This window comes from Hibiscus syriacus, unplaced genomic scaffold (genome assembly GCF_006381635.1).
Source record: "Hibiscus syriacus cultivar Baekdansim isolate YM2019G1 unplaced genomic scaffold, ASM638163v2 tig00110610_pilon, whole genome shotgun sequence".
NCBI classification, from domain to species: Eukaryota; Viridiplantae; Streptophyta; class Magnoliopsida; order Malvales; family Malvaceae; genus Hibiscus; species Hibiscus syriacus.
In genome coordinates this window covers 6498699-6522396 of record NW_024062800.1, presented here as the reverse complement: position 1 = coordinate 6522396, position 23698 = coordinate 6498699, and the positions used below count along the sequence as shown (strand labels likewise).

General features: G+C 34.1%; 1 protein-coding gene across 1 annotated transcript; it reads left to right on the top strand.

Annotated features, from left to right (window-relative positions):
• The first annotated feature begins 4925 nt into the window (after nt 1–4925).
• Nucleotides 4926–23693, top strand: LOC120135691. Its single transcript, XM_039151920.1, has 4 exons — nt 4926–5385; nt 21835–22256; nt 22475–22666; nt 22758–23693. Exons 1-4 carry the CDS (start codon nt 4926–4928, stop codon nt 23691–23693), a joined length of 2010 nt encoding a protein of 669 aa, XP_039007851.1.
• The last annotated feature ends 5 nt before the right edge of the window (nt 23694–23698 follow it).

The window sequence follows — 23698 nt, the reverse complement described above, 5'->3', positions numbered from 1 at the left end:
AAAATAAAAATTGATAGTTTTGAAAAACAAAATTTTGATTTAAAAGTTAAGCTTGAATGCTTAACAAAAGAAAAAGAAATCATTTTAAATAATTCATTTAGTTCAATAATGACAATATGCTCACATTGTCATTATCATGGTCATTTGGAACATACTTTTCCTTTTGAAGAAAGGAAAACGTTTTAAAATTAGGCAAGTATGGGTTCCAAAAGGAACAAGGGGCATTGAAACTAACGTCCAAGGATCCAAAGCAATTTGGATACCAAAATCTACTTAAATGTCTCTTGTAGGTGTGTGGGAGAAATGGTGATGAGAGTGATGATATTCAAGATGAACATTTATTTTTGAGAATTTTTAGTTCATCATAATGAATTTTGGTCAAAATTGGTTTTAAATGCAAATGATATCTCTCTAATAATTGTTATTAACTTTTCAAATGTTTTGAATTTACAAATTTTAAATTTTTGACCTAAATTTAAATGATTATGCATATGGTTTAAATGAAAATGATATCTCTCTAACAATTGATATCAAAATTTTCAAAATGCATAACATTTGTGGGAACTTTATGCAAATGCACTTAATTTTAAACAATTGGTATTGCATAAAGTATTTTAGACTTGGATATATTGAATTTCATGTACTACTAACATGTTTGTTATTCTTTGTTGAAATTCAATTTTGTTTAAGTGTCAAGTTCTTAAAGCTAAATTTTATTTGGAATGTATTTATTGAGGGGGAGTTTTTGATTTTTCAAATAAATTTTTAAATGTCAAATTTACCACTTACTCTCCAAAGTTATTTTAAACTTCAAAGATCGAATTATTTTTGATATAACAAAAAGGGGGAGAAGTTTAGTTTGAAAAATTCAATTTCTTAATGAAAAAGGGGGAGCTTAACATTTTCATATGTTTTCCAACAACTAGTATCTTTTTCATTAAATATTTTATTAAGGGGGAGTTTTTGCCAAAAACAATTTTTCAAATGTTTTGGTATATCAAAAAGGGGAGATTGTTGAACTATATTTCGATATAACAATTTAAGGCAAAATGGTTTTTGGACTTGAATTGAATTTACAAAATGTATTTGGACTTAATTGAATTTATTCAAAATTTACAAAAATAATTCAAAGTTCTTTTAATTTAAAATTGAGCACAAAAATGTTTTTATGAATATTATGAAGGGGAACCGATTCCTCCCAAGGGGGTACCGATTCCCTCATTGTTCATCAGCCCAACGGTCATAATATTTGAATATTATGAAGGGGTATCGATTCCCTATGAAGGGGTACCGATTCCCCCCATTCTGGGCAGCCTATTTTAGCAGAAAAATCATTCCCAAACGGCTCCAAAACATCCCCGACGGTTAGATATGACTTCAAAAACATTCCAAGCTATAAATACAAGCTAAGGACACTTGAAGAAGAAAATGAACAACTATCCAAGAAATCAAACACAAGAGAAGAGTTTTTCATTCTTATTTAATCTTTCTCTTGTAAATATTTTGTTCTTGTGAGCTCAATCTTGTAAACACCTACCTTAGAGATGTTTTCTTGTTTACATCTTTTATCCTATTGTAAAGGGGAAAGGTTCTAGCTTATCCCATGTAAAAGCTAGGGAAAGGTTCTAGTTTAGCCCAGAAAAACTAGGGAGTTGTAAGGTTATTTCTTTGTCCTCAAAAGAAAGAACAAATTAGTGAATTTGTTGGAAAATCCTTGGTGAGGAGCTAAGGTAGTGGATGTAGACTTTGGTTGAGAAAGTCGAACCACTCTAAATCGCTGTGTAATTTTCTATCTTTAAATCTCCTTACTCCTTAAACACAAAACCGTTCCGCTCCCCTCTTTGCAAACCGTTTCGGTTGTTGATTCGAGCTTCCAAAAATCCTAACAATTGGCATCAGAGCCTAACTTGTTAAGGAGATTTAACCACCTTGATATGATCCTAGAAGAAGCTCTACCAATTCCCAACACAACCGAGAAGATGTCTTCCACCTCCTGGCTCGTTCCACATGGAAGACTCCCTACCAACGGACAAGCCTCCATACTTCAATGGAGACAACTATCATCATTGGAAGAAATTAATAAAGGTATTCATCCAATCCAATGATCTTGATGTTTGGGAGATAATAGAGAATGGCTACTCTTCTCCAAAGAAGAATGAGAAGAAGCGGAGTGACAAAGAACGGAAGAAAGCTCAACTTAATGCCAAGGCCATGCACATGTGTTTTGTGCATTTGGTCCTGAAATCTATGAAGGGGTTTCTTCATGTTCAAGTGCCAAGGAGCTTTGGAATAAGCTCGAGGAAATCCATGGAAACAAGAAAGAAGAACCAACAAAGGTGGTGTCTCTAATGGCTTATTAAGAGCCTGATGTATCTTCTAACTCAAATGAATTTAATTCATATACATTTGATGAGTTACAAGATGCTTTTAATAGGTTATATTCGGAGTTTGAGACCATGAACTCCAAATATAAGAAAATAATTTCAAAATTTAAAATTGAAAACGATTTTCTTTTGAAAATAAAAATAGATTTTGAAAGCCAAAATGAAATTTTGAAAAAGGATTTAGAGCTTTCAAAAATAAAAATTGATAGTTTTGAAAAACAAAATTTTGATTTAAAAGTTAAGCTTGAATGCTTAACAAAAGAAAAAGAAATCATTTTAAATAATTCATTTAGTTCAATAATGACAATATGCTCGCATTGTCATTATCATGGTCATTTGGAACATACTTGTCCTTTGAAGAAAGGAAAAAGTTTTAAAATTAGGCAAGTATGGGTTCCAAAAGGAACAAGGGGCATTGAAACTAACGTCCAAGGATCCAAAGCAATTTGGATACCAAAATCTACTTAAATGTCTCTTGTAGGAGTGTGGGAGCAATGGTGATGAGAGTAATGATATTCAAGATGCTCTAGCCACACACGAAAAAGGAATGGGTAACCTCTAAGCTTAATGCTTTTAATTTAGGTTATTTGGTTGCTCATTTGATTTTAAGCATGCATGAGTTTTGGTTTTAAATGATTATGCATCATTGTTTTAATCTCATGTATGTTGAAAAGATGATTATGATGAACATTTATTTTTGAGAATTTTTAGTTCATCATAATGAATTTTGGTCAAAATTGGTTTTAAATGCAAATGATATCTCTCTAACAATTGATATTAACTTTTCAAATGTTTTGAATTTACAAATTGTAAATTTTTGACCTAAATTTAAATGATTATGCATATGGTTTAAATGAAAATGATATCTCTCTAACAATTGATATCAAAATTTTCAAAATGCATAACATTTTTGGGAACTTTATGCAAATGCACTTAATTTTAAACAATTGGTATTTCATAAAGTATTTTAGACTTGGATATATTGAATTTCATGTACTACTAACATGTTTGTTATTCTTTGTTGAAATTCAATTTTGTTTTAGTGTCAAGTTCTTAAAGCTAAATTTTATTTGGAATGTATTTATTGAGGGGGAGTTTTTGATTTTTCAAATAAATTTTTAAATGTCAAATTTACCACTTACTCTCCAAAGTTATTTTAAACTTCAAAAATCGAATTATTTTTGATATAACAAAAAGGGGGAGAAGTTTAGTTTGAAAAATTCAATTTCTTAATGAAAAAGGGGGAGCTTAACATTTTCATATGTTTTCCAACAACTAGTATCTTTTTCATTAAACATTTTATTAAGGGGGAGTTTTTGCCAAAAATAATTTTTCAAATGTTTTGTTATATTAAAAAGGGGAGATTGTTGAACTATGTTTCGATATAACAATTTAAGGCAAAATGGTTTTTGGACTTGAATTGAATTTACAAAATGTATTTGGACTTAATTGAATTTATTCAAAATTTACAAAAATAATTCAAAGTTCTTTTAATTTAAAATTGAGCACAAAAATGTTTTTATGAAGGGGTACCGATTCCCCCCAAGGGGGTACCAATTCCCTCACTGTTCATCAGCCCAACGGTCATAATATTTGAATATTATGAAGGGGTACCGATTCCCCCCATTCTGGGCAGCATATTTTTGCATAAAAATCATTCCCAAACGGCTCCAAAACATCCCCAACGGCTAGATATGACTTGAAACACATTCCAAGCTATAAATATAAGCTAAGGACACTTGAAGAAGAATGTGAACAACTATCCAAGCAATCAAACACAAGAGAAGAGTTTTTCATTCTTATTTCATCTTTCTCTTGTAAATATTTTGTTCTTGTGAGCTCAATCTTGTAAACACCTACCTTAGAGAGGTTTTCTTGTTTACATCTTTTATCCTATTGTAAAGGGGAAAGTTTCTAGCTTATCCCGTGTAAAAGCTAGGGAAAGGTTCTAGTTTAGCCCGAAAAAACTAGGGAGTTGTAAGGTTATTTCTTTGTCCTAAAAAGAAAGAATAAATTAGTGAATTTGTTGGAAAATCCTTGGTGAGGAGCTAAGGTAGTGGATGTAGACTTTGGTTGAGAAAGTCGAACCACTCTAAATCGTTGTGCAATTTTCTATCTTTCAATTTCCTTACTCCCTAAACACAAAACCGTTCCGACCCCTCTTTGCAAACCGTTCCGGTTGTCGATTCGAGCTTCCAAAAATCCCAACACTATGGGCATTTACCCCGCATCATCAGACTTTGAGTTAAATACTTGGACTGCGAAAGAATTACCTTTAGTTTTCAAGTCTTTTTAAGAGTAATACACCAGAACTGTCACTGTTTCCTTTACACTGAGGCAATCTTTTGATTTTGTGTAAAGGGTTAAACTATGTGTTTTTTTCTTTCTCGATAAAAGATACATTAATTCTAAATGACAATCATTTTAAGTTCATTTTCATGATTATATATATATACTCTTTTTTATTATTCTTTCAGGAACTCAAATATCAATGACATAGATGTTGATGATACTGACCCGAAAATTAATTTCGAGCAGCCTATGTGTCCTGAGGAATTTGAGAGTTATGATAATGGTGAAGGGTGTGATTTACCTTCTGAGCTGTTAAAGATGGTAGAAAAAGAGGATAAGAAAATTCTACCGTATAAGGAACCTATTGAGATCTTAAATTTAGGGTTTGATGTGGACAAGAATGATGTAAAAATTGGCACCACTTTATCTGATAAAGGACTTCAAAATTTGATTAAATTGCTACAAGAGTACAAGGATGTATTTTCTTGGTCATACAAAGACATGCCAGGATTGGATACGGAATTGGTAGTACATAAGTTACCAATAAGACCAGAATGTAAGCCATTGCAACAAAAGCTGAGAATAATGAAACCCAAAATTTTACTCAAAGTCAAAGAAGAAGTAAAAAAGAAATTTGATGCTAGATTTCTTAAAGTAGCCAAGTACCCTGAATGGGTAGCGAATATTGCCCCTGCAACAAAGAAGGATGGTAAAGTCCATATGTGTGTTGATGACAGAGATCTTAAAAGAGCCAGTCCAAAAGATAATTTTCCTTTGCCACACATAGATACATTAGTGGACAATACTGATAAAAATTCTCTATTCTTATTTATGGATGGTTTCTCTGGCTATAATCAAATCAGAATGTACCCTGATGATATGGTGAAAACAATGTTTGTCACCTTATAGGAAACATTTTGTTACAAAGTGATGCCATTTGAATTTAATAATGCAGGGGCAACGTATCAAAGGGCTATGGTAACATTATTTCACGACATGATGCATAAAGAAATAGAAGTTGTCGATGATATGATTATTAAAGCCAAGTCAGAAGAAGAACATGTTGAGAATTTGAGAAAGCTTTTCCAAAGATTAAGGGAATGTCAGTTAAAGCTCAATCCAAGTAAATGTAAATTTGAAGTGACATCTGGTAAACTTTTGGGATTTTTCGTAAGACAAAAAGGAATTGAAATAGACCCAGATAAAGTTAAAGCTATTCAAGATTTTCCACCCCTCAAACACAAAATGAGGTTCGAGGATTTTTAGGAACGCTGAATTATATAGCTCGATTTATTTCGCATATAACTGAGAAATGTGATCCTATTTTTCACCTCCTTAGAAAGAGTAATTCTGAGATATGGAATGAAGAATGTTAAGAAGCCTTTGATACAGTTAAAAAATATCTATCAAGGACCCCCAATCTTGGTAATACTCATCCTAGGAAAACCCTTAATTCTTTATTTATCAGTTTGGGAAAATTCAATTGGATGCGTATTAGGAGAGCACAATCAAACTGAGAAGAAAGAAAGAGCTATTTATTATCTCAGTAATAAATTCACTGAATGTGAAACTAGATATTCTTTAATTGAGAAATTATGTTGTGCTTTGGTATGAAGCACTCGAAGGCTCAAGCAGTACATGTTGTATTGCACTACATGACTTATATCCAGATTTAATCATTTGAAATATCTAATAGATGTACCTGTATTATTTGGAAGATTAGCTCGTTGGCAAATTTTTTTGTCAGAATTTGATATCTAGTATGTCAGTCAAAAAGCAGTAAAAGGAAGTGCAATAGCTGAATTTATTGCAAGTAGAACTTCTCAAGAATATGAGCCAATAGATTTTGATTTTCCTGATGAAGATTTGATAAAAATCTCAGTAAGAGAATCAATTACATCCACTAATGAATATTGGAAGATGACTTTTGATGGTGCTTCAAATGCATTGGCGCATGGAATTGGGGCAATTTTAGTCTCACCAGACGGAAAACATTATCCGTTTACCAGTCGGATTAATTTTGATTGTACAAACAATATGGATGAGTATGAGGCATGTATTTTGGGTCTTAGAGCAGTCATCGAATGTAAAGTAAAAATGCTCAAGGTTTATGGGGATTCAGCTCTAGTAATTTACCAAATTATAGGAGAATGGGATACAAAAGATATCAAGCTTATAAAATATCAGAAACTGGTTCTGGAACGCATCAAAGAATTTGAAGAAGTGACTTTCGATTACATCCCCAGAGAAGAAAATCAAATGACAGATGCCTTGGCAACTTTGGCAACTGTATTTAAGGTAAATAAGCATTCAAGCATGATACCTATTGAAATGCAGACTTATGAGTATCCAACTCATTGTTTTAACATTGAAGAAGAAGAAGAGAAACCTTGGTACTATGATATCTTGCAATATATAATATATTAAAGTTATCCTGAATAAGTAACTGAAAATGATAAGAGAATTGTTCGAAGAATGGCATCGAGATATGTACTAGATGGTGAAATTTTGTATAAAAAGAGCCTGTATCAAGTCCTGTTGAGATGTGTGGATACTAAAGAAGCTAAATCAATTCTTGAAGAAGTACATGAAGGAGTATGTGGTACTCATGCTATTAGGCATACAATGGTTAGACAAATTATGAGATTTGGATACTATTGGTCAACTATGGAAACTGACTGCATTAATTATGCCCGAAAGTGTCACAAGTTTCAAATCTATGGAGACAGGAGGTATACTCCTCCTCACCCGTTGCATGTAATGATAGCTCCTTGGCCATTCTCTATGTGGGGCATAGATGTTATTGGACAAATTTTCCCCAAAGCTTCAAATGGCCATCGCTTTATTCTAGTAGTAATAGACTATTTTACCAAATGGGTAGAAGAAGCTTCTTATATGAACATTACTCAGTACACAATTTGTAATTTCTTGAAAAAAAGAGACCATTTGTCGATATGGTTTGCCAGAAAGAATAATTACTGACAATGCTTTGAATTTAAACATCAAGATGATGAAATCAGCTTGTGAACAATTCCAGATAAAGCATCATAATTCCACCACTTATAAGAATATCAAGAGGCTTATAGAGAAGATGACTGAAACTTATAAAGATTGGCATGAGAAACTACCATTTGCTCTGTTGGCTTATCGAACTTCAATACGAACATCGACTGGGGTAACTCTGTTTTCATTAGCCTATAAGATGGAAGCATACTTACCTATTGAGGTAGAAATTCCTTCATTAAGAGTTTAATTAGATGTAAAACTAGATGAGGCATATTGGGTACAAACCAGATATAACCAGCTGAATTTGATTGAAGAAAAGAGAATGAAAGCTATTTGTCATGGTCAGATGTAACAAAAGAGGATGATACGAGTAAATGATAAGAAATTTCACCTCTGAGAATTTTACGAAGGGGATCTTGTGCTCAGAAGGATTTTACCCTTTCAAAAGGATTAACGAGGAAAGTGGATGCCAAATTGGCAAAGACCTTATATTGTAAAAAGGGTTTTTCCTGGAGGAGATTTAGTCCTTACTGAAATGGATGGACCTAAATTATCTTACCCAGTATATTCTGATATGGTGAAAAAGTATTTTTCATGAAAATAAAGAATGATTTAAGATCTCGTGATATTTGAAGGAATTCTACACCTTTATTATAATGTCAAGATCCTTTTGGCCGAAATTATGCTCATATCACTTTGTGGCGTACCAGTTCAAAAGCATTTGTGTTATTGGTGTTTGAGGACGCCTACTTTGTCTTTTATAAATAAAAGTTTTCCATGTAAAATCTTTTCATTAATAAAGAGATACCTTATCTTCTTTTTATAAGCATCTTGCTTTGAAAATTTAAATATGTAGTTTAATTTGAAGTACATAAAATCATGGTGTATTATTGTACAAAACGTTTTTGAAAAGTGCAAATATTCTGAGGCTAGCAATGTTAGAATCTACGATACATGATACATTGAAGTCCATAATAGGTTCAGATACTTTGAAAGATTTGTATTGAAGGGTTTGTCATTTGTACTGATAGAAGTCAAGAAGAACAAAAATAGGTTTGGCCAATAAGAATCAAGATGGTCGACTGGGATAAAAGGATTATGCACTAATGATGAGATTGAGAGACAAAAGAGGCATTGTTCTAAGAAATAGAAAATACCCCAAAATTTTATCGTTACACACATTTTAGGCATAAATAGGATCATGACTTTCATAAATGCACGATAACAAACCTCTGCAGGTTTTTTCGAGAAGAAAACCAAAAGTTCAAAATCCCGAGATTGGAGTAATCAACTCAAAATCCCTAAAAAGAGGGATATCCAAAGATTGTATGAGCCTAGTAACCACAGAAGAGTAGTGGAACAATTTCTTTCTAATGTTGCAAATTTGATCTCCCTGAAAGAGCAGTGGAAGCAAATCAATCTTGAGTCTGATCTTCACAGAAGAGTAGTGAAACAAATTCTTCTAAAGTCAATCTGATCTTCACGGAAGAGTAGTGAAATAGATTCTTTACAAGTTAATCTGATCTCCACGAAAGAGTAGTGGAAATAGATTCTTTCAATGCAAATTCAAGCCTTCATAAAAGAGTAGTGAAGCAATGCCAATTCAAGCCTTCACAAAAGAGTAGTGAAGCAAGATCAGATCAAAAGTTCTATCTCCATGAAAGAGTAGTGGAACGAATTTTTATCAAAAAGCCAATTGGACGAAAACTTCTTGTCTTTCTATCTTTGCTTTATTCTTGTTAACACAAAAATAAGTAAAGAGGGGTAGTTGTCGACAATCATTTTCATTCGAATCCCGATTTGTTATAAATATTATATTATTATTAGTATATATTATTATTATTATATATTATTATTATATTATAATTAATTGTTACAATTTTATAGGCCCAAATGAAAAATGGATTTAACCCAAGACCCGATTACAATCCAAACAACCATATTACAAGTAAATTTTAGCAGATCAGGACCCGGTTCAGGCCTAGACTTGACCTAAACAGCCCAACAGGCCTAGAAGCAAAATCAAATGCTGCTAGGGTTTTCACACAGGTTCCAGCGTCGCACAGATCTCAGCCGTTGGATCTAGAGAGATCCAACGGTCCCAAGTGTAACCAGAAGAAACCCTAAGGTACTAATTGTAACCCTAGGGCTATTCCGGCCGCCGTCATAGTATGATGATGTCTCCACCGCCGAATGCTCTAACTAACAATAGCCACGTAGTTGCCACGTCCTCACCGGATTCACAAGATCTTAATGCACCCAGACTCTCCAACGCACAACTCACCACCCCTAAGGTAAGTCACCATCGTAGCTCCGGTGACTCACCGGAGTTTACCCTTTTAACCGGTCCAAAGAGAGCATCGAAGGACCCTATAAATAGGGTGATCCTACAAGAGAAGAAACAATGAGCAAAGAGAGCAAGCAAGCACCCAATAATAAATAAACATTCCAGAAAAATAATGAGAAGAGAGCGAAAGAAGCCTTACCATCGTCAGAGAATCTACGCGCCTCCACACGCCACTGGAGAAGATGAAACACCGAAGGTATAAACCTTAGATCTGTTCCGATAAAGGGATTTTTAGGGTAAAAAGCTCTCGGTTTAGGCTTTAGGAGAAAGAGAGGAACATTTCTAGGCAGTTTGGTATTTTTTGGCCACCGTGTGTGGTGGTCGACAGTGGCGAAATACAGTGGCGAAATACAGTGGCGAAATACAGTGGCAATCGGCTACCGGCCGGGGAAGAATTCCCTTCGGTGAGGGAATTCTAGTGAGAAGCGAGAGCTTCTCTCTCTAAGAGAGAGAAACAGAGAAGGAGAAATGAGGCTTTAAGCCTCTTTAGGCCTATTTATACCCCTCCCTAAACGGTGTCGTTTTAGGGAGGGACCTGTGCATAAATTCGGGTATGGGGAAATTGTGCCTGTGGTTCCTGTAATTTTGTAAATTTTCAATTTATTCATCAAAAGCATGTTTCATACATTTTAATTTTGTCCTTTAACTTTATTTATTTATATTTTGATCATTGTTGCATATGTATATATATTTTAGGATAAATACCTTATTTAGTCCTTTATATATTTAATAGTTTACATTTCGACCTATATAATAATTTAGTATAAATTACATTATTAGTACATTAACTTAATATTATTTCGAATTATAGTAATTAATATTAATATTTTATATTTTAATCATTAATTATTACAATAAAACTAATATACTTTTATATATTAGGATAATATATAATCTGATCTATATAGTTATAATATTAAATATTATATTAGGACTAGTTATATTTATATTAAATATTATTTAGTAATTATTTATATTAAGTTATTTGTAAATTTAAATATAAAAATACAAATTTATAATTTATTGCAAAGACATTTAATTAATAAACACATGTACCAATTTTGGGCGTTATGGGAGTGCTAATCCTTCCCCATACGTAACCGACTCCCGAACTCATTTTTCTGGTAAGCAGACCTGAGTTGTATTATTTTAATATTATTCTTAGGAATTTTACTATTATAATATAACATTGTGTTGACCAATCTCACCAAATTAAAAGATTGGTGGCGACTCTACAACTTGGTGTTTCATCTGATTCAAGGAGGATAAACACTTACTTTTTTCGAGACTAGTTACACTCTTTGAGGTGTACTATTTGCACTCTCTGTCACCGGGCAAAGAAACGTCTCGACAGGTATTCGACCTACCTAACTCAAAGGTCGATGGTGACTCCAAATCATTTTGTATTCCAAAACTCGATCTTTTGAAATTAAGTTGGTTCGATCCTCGCCTAGCCTTAAAAGAAGGCTAAGGACCGTTTTGACAATGTATACAAAAGTATTAAGTAAAAGGATGTGTATATTACTACTATGTGTAGAGTTATCATAGGTCATAAATTTTAGAAACATGTCAGAATTATTTTAGAAAGATGTAAATTTTTTAAATATCTTTAACTTTTAGGGTTTTAGTTGTAGTTATAATTTTGTATGAAAGTTGTGAGAATATTTTGGGATAAATGGAGTGTGGAATTATCATAGGACTTAAATACCAATGCACAAATGGAATTTGTTTAAAGTGGTAGATTTTTAGATATTGAAATCAAATTCTAATTGGTAATTAAATTAAATTTATTATAATTTTAGTGATCAAAGATTACTTTATAATTGATTTTATTTAATAAGTATATACTTAGTTTAGGCAATAAATCTTATGGAATTATGTTCCTTAATGACCAAATAGGGTTCTATCGAATGCTCTGATGATATCGTGATAATCTCTCATGTGTGAGCTATCTACGGGCATACTTTACTGCTTAACCAAAGACATCACGTTTAATGCAGACATGTTATCTATTAGAACCCCTAGTAAGACATGGTTGTGGCAGTGAGTCATGATTTTTAAAACCTTGATGGATTATATTCCTCCTTTTGATAACATATCATTAGTAAATGTGATATAGTTATCTGCAGTTATATGTCCCATGATTCGGTTTAACTTATGTGTTGAGATATTCTCACTGACAAATATCTAGGTTAGTACTTTCAGCAAGGCATTATGATACACCTCTGAGTTGATTAACAAATCCAATATTGAGATTTTGGCATGTTGCTTATGAAACTGCTCTACTATGTTGTATTCACTATGCTTTAAGAACCTCAGGAATTCATGACACTGAGCTTAATTCCTTGGCTCATTAATGACTGGTGGAGGTTCTTCGTTAAAAATTTTTGGTACTAACACTGCCTTGGATTTGGCTTTCACCCTTTCTATCTTTGTGGATGTTTCGGGAGAGTAACATCTTTCACTCCTCGTAAATTAGCCCACCTCACTTACTTCTTCCGTGAGTCACTTCTTTTCCTCTCATATCCTTTTAGAAGACCTCGACCCCTCTAGTATAGATACATTTACTGCTTAACTCCAAGGGACCTATCGTGTGTCCTTCAATGGGAAGAGAGACAAAGTTTTAATAGTAACTTTAAGAATTGTTGATGATCAGCTCTCGTTTATTGGTTTAACGGTGATAATCACAGGTTTCCTCGTTCCTTGTATCATGTTAGAGCCATTCGTCATACAAATATCCATCTTTCGTCGGCTCTTCTCTTTATTAAAGAATTACACTTTACCATTGCTCATCATCTATTGAAGTAATCCTTGAAAGTCGTAGCAATTTTGAATGTCGTGATCCTCTTTTTGGTGATACTCACAATACATTTTATGTCTGATGGGTTTCGACTCGGGACTACCCTTAATCATTCCTGTTGTATATATAGTTACTTGAAAACCCAACTAAGAGGAGATTTGAGTTATGATACATCCCTTTTTATCGTCTTATTTTCCCTTTCATCGATCACATTGACTCTCTGCCCCCATGATTAGACAGGGATGAGTGTTTGTAGCCGGTGCTTTGAACTCTAGGTCTCTAGTGTTGATGAGATTTTGCACAATCATTTTTAATGTCAGGCATTTCTCGATGTCATGCCCGACGATCCCTATATGGTACTCATAGTGGGCATTGACATTATACTAATAAAGGTAAGGAGATTGTAGTGGGGTCAACTTATAGAGGCGTATCAAATTTTCTTTAAATAACGAGGCATATATATCTAAATACAGTACTGGGACAGGAGATAAGGTCATCCTCGTGGTCACCCTCCTTGGTCCTCTGTTCTCATGGGTATTCAATTTTTCTACCCTAGGTTGGGTAATCGTAACACTAGCCACGAGGTTTTTGTGGTAAGTGTTTGTGTGATTCACCACATTTTCCTTCCTCTTATAATAAGGATTTTTTACCCATCTCATCCCTTAATGTCATTTTCAATCAATTTTCTTGAAATGACCAGGTTAAGAAAAATTTTTGTTGCATTTCCTAACATATACCCAAGATACAACGCTTTCAAGGTATTTACGAAAATGACAGTAGCCTTATTTTCTAGTAATGAGGGCTACACCCATGCTGCCACATCACGCCACCTCTAGGCGTACTGGCTAAAATTTTTTTGTGTGTTATTTCTCCATGTTTTTCATTGTCCATCTGTCAGGTACTAAGTCAGTAACGTGGCAGTACTGCTCCAAAAATGCCCTGGCTAAATCCCTCCATGATTTAACGAGGGATTTGGTTAACTGGTTGTACCACATCACAGCTGACCCATTCAAACTATCCTGAAAATAATGTGTCAATAGCTTTTCATTCTCAGTATAGCCTGCCATTCTTCTACGGTACATAGTGAGGTGAGCATAAGGACAGGTGGGCCCATCGTACTTTTCAAAGTCTGGTACTTTGAACTTCGGGGGACGTATAAGATCAGGGACTGAGCTTAGCTCCCTTGTATCCATTCCATAAAATGGTTCTACTTCTACCGACCTCACTCATTCCTCCAGACTCTTCAGTTTCTGGGTTATATCACTATTGGCCTTCTTTTTTTCTTCTAATTCATTAAAGTCAGGCAACAACTCTTCTATGCCTAATTTGACAGGACTTACCCTAGCAGAAGGTGGGTAGTTCATTAGGAAAGAGGGCTCTGTGTCATTTTTTTGGTTCTCCACGTAAATTATAGGTCTAATATCTTATGGAATTGGAGATCAAATAGAAATGAGCACAGGTGTAAAACTTGGAGGATGCGGGAGATCTGGTGTAAAACCCGATGGGCGCTGAGGGTCAGATGCATACCCAGTTTGGTGCGATTCTACTTCAATTTTACTTAGTCTTTCTCTCATTTCCTCTTATGCGTCCTTGTGGTTCTGCTCGATTCGGGTTAGTCTCTCTTCCATTTTTTTGGTTGACTTACGAGTACCGTAGGGGTGTGAGGTGTATGCCATGATCACTAAAAATCATAAAAAAATTATATTTTATTATTCGATGTCTTATAAAATTAATGAATGTTAAAATTCATGCATTAAGACTAAAACATTAAAAAACATGAAAATGCAAATGCAAACGATATTGATTCCAAAATAACTAGTTCATTCAAAAAGTTCTCAACAACACAGTGCCTAAGAACTTCAGGAAAAGAAAGTACATCCACAAAGAGTTGTATATAATATCTAGCCCCATCTCCTAATTTCTCGAGCTCTATCATCATCTCTATAATACGCCAATCTTCTTTTCATTTCAGGTTCACAAAAACTCTTAAGGTCATCGTTTCTTCAGATAACTCAAAGACTTGTCGAGCAACACCACTGGCCTGATCTATTGCCTTCTCCTTCGCTTTAAGCTACATCTGAATGGTAGCCTTAGCTTGACATAGTGCAATTCCCAGCTCTTGACTAGTCGCATGTCGGCTTCCCTCGAATTATTGGATTCGTTTATGGCATCTTTGTATTATCGCTTCAAACTCAACAATCTTAACCATTAAAGCTTTATTTTATTGCCTACCCATCTCTCGAGTAGATTAATAAATCAACTCTCATCCTTTCAACTCAGCGAAGAAAAATACCATTGCTATTGTAGGGGTTCTGAAAAGCCTCCTCCAAACTGATTAGTCGTGATTTTAGTTGTTCAATTTGAGCTCGCCTCTGTGCTATTTTGTACCCTTAATCTCTGGGCATATTGCATGGCTCACTTCTTTTCTTCGTGGATTGTTCTCATGCTTCTCCACTCCATTGAGCTTCATCTTCAAAGCCTTAGCAGTATGATGTAAATCCTAGGCCTTCATGTCATTCTCTAAGACTCTTAAATCCCAGTCCAAAGCATTAAAATTCTCTTGGAGTTTCTCATTTTCCTTGGTTAATTGGTTTAAACCCCTCTCGCTTAATTAGCATGAGTTCACACATCGTTCGTTTGTCTAAGAAACTTCTATTCCTTTTTTAGATTCATCAACCTGATTTCCTCTCTCAGAAGCTCGGCGTCGGTTGTGAGACTTTTTAATCGTTCCTTCATGGTCAACCCATCTTCCAAGTTAGGTTTCAGGGTATTATCGTTGATTCTCCTTAATCTCCAAATCTCATAGGCTGGCATGACTACTGGCTCTATTATCTTGAAGTTCATAAAATAGGGCTTTTTACAGGTAGTGTAAATCTTCGATATCCGATATTGATAACTTATGGTAGAAAAGGAAAATTATGTGTCCTTCAACCCATAAGTAGCTGGTACGAAATGTCGGGTACTAAATTGTCGAAGTATTATCAAGAGGGTATAACCAAATACTTACCACAGCTCGTGCATCATAAAAAATTATCATTACTGCATCTGTATAGCATGTCTTCCTTGGGCAACCAATAAACTCTCCAGACTATCTCGACGTCTTTCATATTTCATAGGGCCTTAATCCAGTCTTTTCTTTTACGAGGCTCAGGAATTCGACACTTGTCTAGGAAATCCAATAGAGGAGAGAAATATGATTGATGCTTTCGAGGCCATCCCTTTTCAATTATCCAAGAATGACTCCACCACCATACCAGGAATAGAGAGGCACAACTGGTAAACTGATCGTCTACACTAGTTCAAGGACATGAATGTTTCTGCTAGGATGGTCGGTGCGGTATTTGTTTTCCTAGAAATGATTTCAAAAAAATAAATTATGACAATGTTGAATTGATATTCCTTTCTCGAGAAAACCACCAAGCCATACAAAGCGAGTGCAAAGTGATATCTCCTCCTCTTGGATGATGTTTTCTCGTAAATCAAACTTTTTAGTTGAGCCCATGAGATCACATCATCCTAAATATATTCCTTGACCCAATCTTTAGTCTTTCCTATCAAAGTAACCATCTTGGTTGCGAATCCTTTGGGTCGGATCGCCTTAGAACAAACTGAGTGCCTTTTGACATTTGGTATGTTAAACAAAGCAGTGTACTGTTCAAGGGTTGGGGTCATGTCTATCTTGCCAAAGGTGAAGCAATGGTAAGTAGGATTCCAATATTGAACCAAAACTTATATCACTACTACATCTATCGATACCCTCAATAGATCAACTATGTCCCTGTAAGCTTCTATGAATAGCATATTCTCAGTCCCATTCCAAATAGCTCATATTCTTGATAACTCAGACCAATGTTCTTGCTTGACACTGATAATAACCTTATTTGGTAACACTGATTCTTCATCAGTAGTATTACTATCCCCAAACCATATTTTCCCATACCCTGGCCATATCTGAACATTTATCAAATTCTTGATCCTATCGAAAACATTGATGTCTTAAGCTCTTTTTATAGTAACCAGCTAATCTGGGAATCAATAGCTTCTATGCAATGTTATGAAATGAAAATAAAAATGATACATGCAATCAAAAAACAAAGAGATGGGTCAGTAACATTCGATTAGTTCAAAGAATTCAAAGAATAAATAATGTGGACTAGAAAAATTTAAAGAAATCAAACGTAAAACACACTAGAGAAAATTAAAATCCTAACATCATGCATTCTAGTTCTCCTAGGTTATCCACATGGCTCTAGCGGGGTAGGTTTGCTAAATTCTCTATATGTGGTTGTGTTTTAGCAAAGGTTTCTAAGCCATCAATACAACCTTCTAGGGTTGACCTCGATTTTGGCCCATTCTAGACTTACAAATCAGATTCAACTCAGAGGATCACACCACTAAAAGCTTATCTATGATCCAATATTTGATAGGCAACTTAGGATGCTTTCTAGAGCTATGATGTACAATAGTCCTTAAAATTTTCACGAAATTGTAAGCATTAACCATAGAGAAAATCTTTTTTCTTTTGGAATAACATAATCAACTGTAAATTAAAATAAGATTGAACTCATAATTTTCAAAACCCTAAATATAGGTAAACAACTCGTGGCTCGACTCTCAAGCTATTTTTAAAACAAAGCTTCCCCAGCGGAGTCGCCAAACTGTCGACACTGTTTTCTGTCCGAGCGGGGAAAACCTCGTACCGACTTGGGGGTTTTTCTTTGAAAATAATTTTTGAAATGTGAGGATTCACCACCAATCATTTATGGTGCGATTAGGACACCATAAAAACTAGATGATTTTAACAAAACATTTTCTTTTTATCAAAATACCAATTTTTAAGGTATGCGAAAATCCAGAAATCAAGTTCGGGAGTCGATTACGCGTGGGGAAGGATGAACACGCCCACAAGATCCCAAAAATTGGTACCTAGTTTATTACCCTATATTTAGAATCGAAAATTTTGAGTTTGAACTTTATTTAATTTCAAAATCATTTGGGTGCAAAGTCGAAAAGGGTATTTGTTTATTAAGGCCGATAGCATTCACCACCTAGCATGAATGGAGGAGATCATCTTTTGTGCCCAATAATTGAATATTGTCTAAATATTTTAGAAATCATGATGCGATTTTGAAAAGGATGTCGACCTATTTTGGGAATCACCAGTAGTCACCTCCTGAGCATACTTGCGGGATATATACTATTAATTCCCTAATAAGTTAACATTGCCTTAGGTTTAAAAATAAAATGTAATCAAAAAATTTTTTATTCATCCTAATTAAGCTAAGGGTAAATTAAGGCTTTCTCTATCCTAAAATGTCAAATTATAAGAATAAAAGGACCTAAAGGCACAAACCTAGAAATATAGGTTCTAATATTAACCCTATTTAATTTTTAATCAATTATAGAATTGAATAATCTAGATGGTCCCTTGAGCATTTAGGCGTGTTCCGACTCAAATTATTCCTAAATTAAGAGGACCATATTAAAATCTAGCTAAAAGTGGAGGCTCTATTTAACCTATTTGAGTATGTTAATCTTAAAAGTCTAATTAAAGTTCAAGGATAAAAAGGGGTCAAAGATCTAAAATATCTAGTTCTAAGAGACTAGAAGTTCATGGGCCTAAATCAATAACTCTTAAAATTTAAGGACTAATCAAATCAAATTTCTAAATTATATCTAAATTAACCTATTAGAAATTATGGGATTAAATTAAAAGAGTTTTAGAAAATTAGTCGATGATTAACAATTTAAAAGTTTGAAAAATCGACTTGAGGAATCGTGCATCTTATACGAAAACTCGGTTCGAATTGCTCCCTAATTAAAATTAAGGTGTCGCCCTAATTACTAGATTCGATTTGGTTTATTAACCTAATCTAAGGAAGAAATCTAAAAAACTAAATAACCAAAAACTATGAAATATTAGTTATAATAACAAACACAATTAAATATATTAAAATAAATAAGAAAACATCAAAGAAATGAAAAATAAAATGAGGATTAAATCACATGAATATAAAATTACGAGGATTAAAGAAAACAAATTAAACATGTAATAAGGGATAAATTAAAACGAATTAAATTTTAATGACCAAATTTGAACAAAAAAAATAGGTACGTGATTAAAATGTAAAAGCATGCGGAAGTTTAAGGGACCTAAAATAAAATATCCTTATTATATAAGCCTAAAATACCCTATTAAACAAAAATTAGGAAAATTACAAAATTAGTCCAACCAAATTAAAATAAAATCAATCAATCACTACATATGACCAAAGTGTAAAAACACGCTAAAGTTATAGGAACTAAACAATAAATAACCCAATAATATTATAACATGCAAGGAAAATGGAAAATAACAGTTTCACTCCTCATAGATAATCAAAATGCAAAAATACGCTAAAGTTAGAGGGACTAAACAGTGAATATATCAAAAATTATATAACATGCAAGGAAAAGGGAAAATAACAAATTTGGTCCATACAGGTGACCAAATCATAAAAATACACTAAACCTAGAGGGACCTAAGCGTGATTTTACCATAAACTCTCTTTATATATACTATTTTTCTTTTCTTTTTTCATTTTACACTGAAAACTAAAAAAAAACATAAAATATCCTCTCCCCTTTCTCCTCTCTCCCTCGGTCGATCGCCTCGCACCCCGCTCCGACTGCCACACGCGACGGTCGAAACTCCTAAACTAACATAAAAAAAAGACACAAAACACCAGATATACTAACCTATGGCCCTATTTGAGCTAAAAATACCAAATAACTCCCTAAAGACCCCGAAAAACCTCCCTATACCTTTCGGTTTCCCCAACTCTAATGACCTCCGACGAAGCCCCCTATGACTTTAGTAAACTCGAATCTACCCTTTTCCTTTCTTTTTTTTCTCTTTTTTTTTACTGTGAAAAGACTTGGTTGTTGTTTTATTTCGAAATTAAAAAAGTTTCTTTTATTTTGTTTACTATTGCTCGAAACTAAAAAATAGGTTTTCTACTCTTGTTGTTTACTGGTTATTCGAAACAAAAAGGGTTTTTTATGTTGTTTGAAACTAAAAAAAACCTTTTTATCCGAATCTTTAAAGAACATAAAACAAAACTAATACCTTGAAACGTGTCTTTTATTGCTTTTAAAAAATGGGAACCAGCCCTTGTACACTACTTATTCTTGGGGTTTTATACCCATTACAGAGGAAAAAATAATTACAAGTTTGTTTTATTGCATTCTGTTTTCTGCAGGTAGCCTAGAGTGTTGAAGGGTGGTGGCGTGTTGTAGTGGCGGCGTGTGTACAACAACCTTCTTGCATTGGGGGAAGAAATCAGTGACTACTGATGGGGTGATTGGGGATGGTTGCACTAGGGTTAGGTTTAGGTTAGGGTAGGCTCTGGGTCGGGTTTGGGCTCCGGGTTGGGTCCTATTTTGGGTATTTCAGGTCTGGGTTTTTGTAAAGGGGCCTGGGTTTTATTTTGTAAAGGGGCTCGATTTTTTCTTTTTTCTTTTCGGCTTGTTATATATGTATTGGGTTATTTGTTTATAAATAATAATAGTATATATAATATAATAATATTAATAATAATATATAGGTAGATTGAAAAATGGTGATTACACTCTTAAAATATTCAAACTCTTAATTCTAAAAAACTAAAAATCGTAATTAATAAATATTAAAATTTTTAATTAAAAATTCTATGCAAACTAAATTTCTAATAAAGTCTCAAATGTTTGAATTCAATTACAACTTTTAAATTCCTAAAGAGTTATGGTTCCCCTTGCTTTCCTCCTTTGATCTTGGTACTTAGAATATTTAATTAGAGTTTGTGCTTAGATCGACCTTTGAATTTGAGTTAGCATCGATTTTCCCAAATAAGTAGGAAATCTGTTTAATTTACCTTTTAATTGTTATTTTCTGAAAAATAGAGTCCTACACAAATTCAAATCAAAATAACCCAAATTAGCACTATAAAAGGAGATAACACAATTTAATTAATAACAAAATATTAACAAAATAAAACACTCATCAAATACACTATTAAAATTATAAATGAATGTCAAATGATTATAATTTTCTAAAAAAATAAATAAACGAAAAAAAACATAAGTTTACTCTTTCAAACTCAAATCATTTACATTCGCACAAACATTTATTTTTCTAAAAGGACGGGCAATACAAACATTTATTTTTCTTCAGGAGGGCATCAATTAAATTCGTCCCTACCTTCCACATTGGAGCGAGATAATCACGCTGACAAGCCATGTGCATTCAATGAATCAATAGTTGGACATGAGCCGGAAAGAACCGACTCTTTTGGGCCAACCGAAAAAATGCCAACATTTTAATTCCAAAAAGGGGAAGAGGACGACCAACAAAAGTAAAAGAAAAAGGATCACTCACCGGATCACAAAACAGATTTTAATTGCTCAAACAAGTGGATGAAAATCCACCAATCATTGAAGACCAAGGGAGGAGAATTCAAACAACCTCTCTAGGTATAGCAGGTTTGATTACTTATCTCAAATTCAAAAAGAAAGCTCACCTAGAAAATGCAAAAAGTCCAACAAGTCATGTTGATGGGGTTGCAACAGACCCTCCTACTCTATGATTATTAGTTTCTGGAATATTATAGGATTAAATAATCCTCTAAAACAAGGAAAAGTCCTGCAAAGGGCTTATCAAAATAATATTGACATACTGTGTTTACCGGAGACCCATGTCAAATTGGAGAAATCAGTGGAAATTTTTAATTCCAAATTTACGAAGTGGAATACCTGTTCAAACTACGAATTTGCTTCAAATGGGAGTATTTGGATTCTTTGGAAAAAAGGCTTACACATTTCTCTCCGCTAAGCTTCAACTTAGTCCATTACCATCAGAGGCTTTTTTAAGGGTGTTCTCCTAATCATTACAGCTATTTAAGCAAGCAATGATGGTATAATTAGAAGACATCTTTGGAAACACCTACGTGAATTGGAAACATATTTCGGATCATTACCTTGGATCATAGGAGGAGACTTTAACGTCATATTGCAACAGAAGGAAATCTCAGACTACGAGCTCATGGGTCCATCATTAACATCAGACATGAAGGATTTTCAAGATTTCACTCAATATCTCCACCTGCAAGACTATCCTTTCTTTGGTTTATCTTTCACATGGAGTTACAAACAACAACACACTTTTCTTGCAAAGAAGCTTGATAGGGTACTTATCAATCCAACATGGGTAAACACTTTCTATAACTCATTTGTGGAATTCCTTGCACCTGGCGCATCTGATCACTGCATGGCACTAGTTTGGATCAGCAGAGAGACTCAAGTTGACCGACCAAAACCTTTCAAAATTTTCAACCTCTGGACTCTTCATCCTAATTTCTTAAATGAAGTTCAGCAATCATGGCAATCGCCCATCAAAGGAAACTCGATGAAGGTTTCTACCTAAAGCTTAAACGTCTTAAATCATGCCTCAGAATCATGAACAAGGAATGTTATAGTGACATTTCCTCTCGGATGCGTCAGAAGAAAAAAGATCTTGAACAACTTCAACTATCAACTCTAAGTGGACAAGGCACTATAGGAAAATAGTTGATTTTACAGAATGAGCTCTTATCTCTTAAAGAATCAGAGATAATATTCTTAAAATAAAAGGCCAAAGTCCAATGGTTAAAGGAGGGTGACAAATACACAAAATTCTTCCACTCATTTATCTTAGGAAAACACAAAAGAGACACCATCCGGATTCTGGTTGATGACCAAGGTAGAAGGCTTGAATCTTTTGATGAAATGGCTTCCGAGGTTACTGATTTTTACTCTGGTCTTTTAGGCTCTATGGACCCCAGGGTAAAAAACTGTGATCCCAATCTTCTGAAAGATCTAATGCAATTTAATTTAGCATTGGATTATTCTTCTACTATTGTCAAGGAAGTTGCAGGTGAAGAGATTAAAGAATCAATTTTCAACCAGAGCAATGACAAAGCTCCAAGCCCTAATGGATTCACTCCAATCTTTTTCAAAAAAATCCTGGTCTGTGGTCGGAGATGACGTTGTAAAAGCTATTAAATACTTCTTTCAAGAGACATTCATCCTTCCGACGTTCAATGCTACTACCATTGCGTTGGTTCCAAAAGTCCCTAATCCCAATAATGTTAGAGACTTTCGGCCTATTTCCTGTTGCTCTGTAATTTACAAAACAATCACAAAGATCTTAGTCAAAAGGTTGGCTACATTACTACCAGGAATAATATCTCTCAACCAATCAACTTTTGTCAAAGGAAGAAATATTGTTGACAACACCCTCCTTGCTCAAGAACTTGTGAGAGGATATGGAAGAAAATCTATCTCTCCAAGATGTGCCTTGAAAATTGATCTACAAAAGGTTTTTGACTCTCTTCGCTGGGGTTTCATTTCTTCCATCCTAAAGGCTTTACAGCTCCCTAATTCTTTCATTGGTTGGATAGAAACCTATTATTCTGAAGCAAGATACTCCATTTCTTTTAATAGAAGTTTGATTGTCTTCTTCAAAGGTGCAAGGGGAATTAGACAAGGTGACCCCCTTTCTCCAATCCTATTTGTTCTTGCAATGAATGTGCTCTCTAGAATTCTCAACATGGTTGCTGCTAAAGGTTTGTTTGGATACCATCCTAAATGTAAAAAGATCGGCCTCACACACCTTTCTTTTGCAGATGACCTACTAATCTTCTGTAAAGGAAACATCGAATATGTTGGTGGAGTCATTAGCGTCCTGGACCAATTCTATGAAATATATGGTCTTAAACTTAATGCCGCCAAATGTGAACTATATACTTCTGGAATCTCAATCAGAAATCTTGACCATAGTCTTCACTCAACAGGATTCAAACATGGTTGATTACC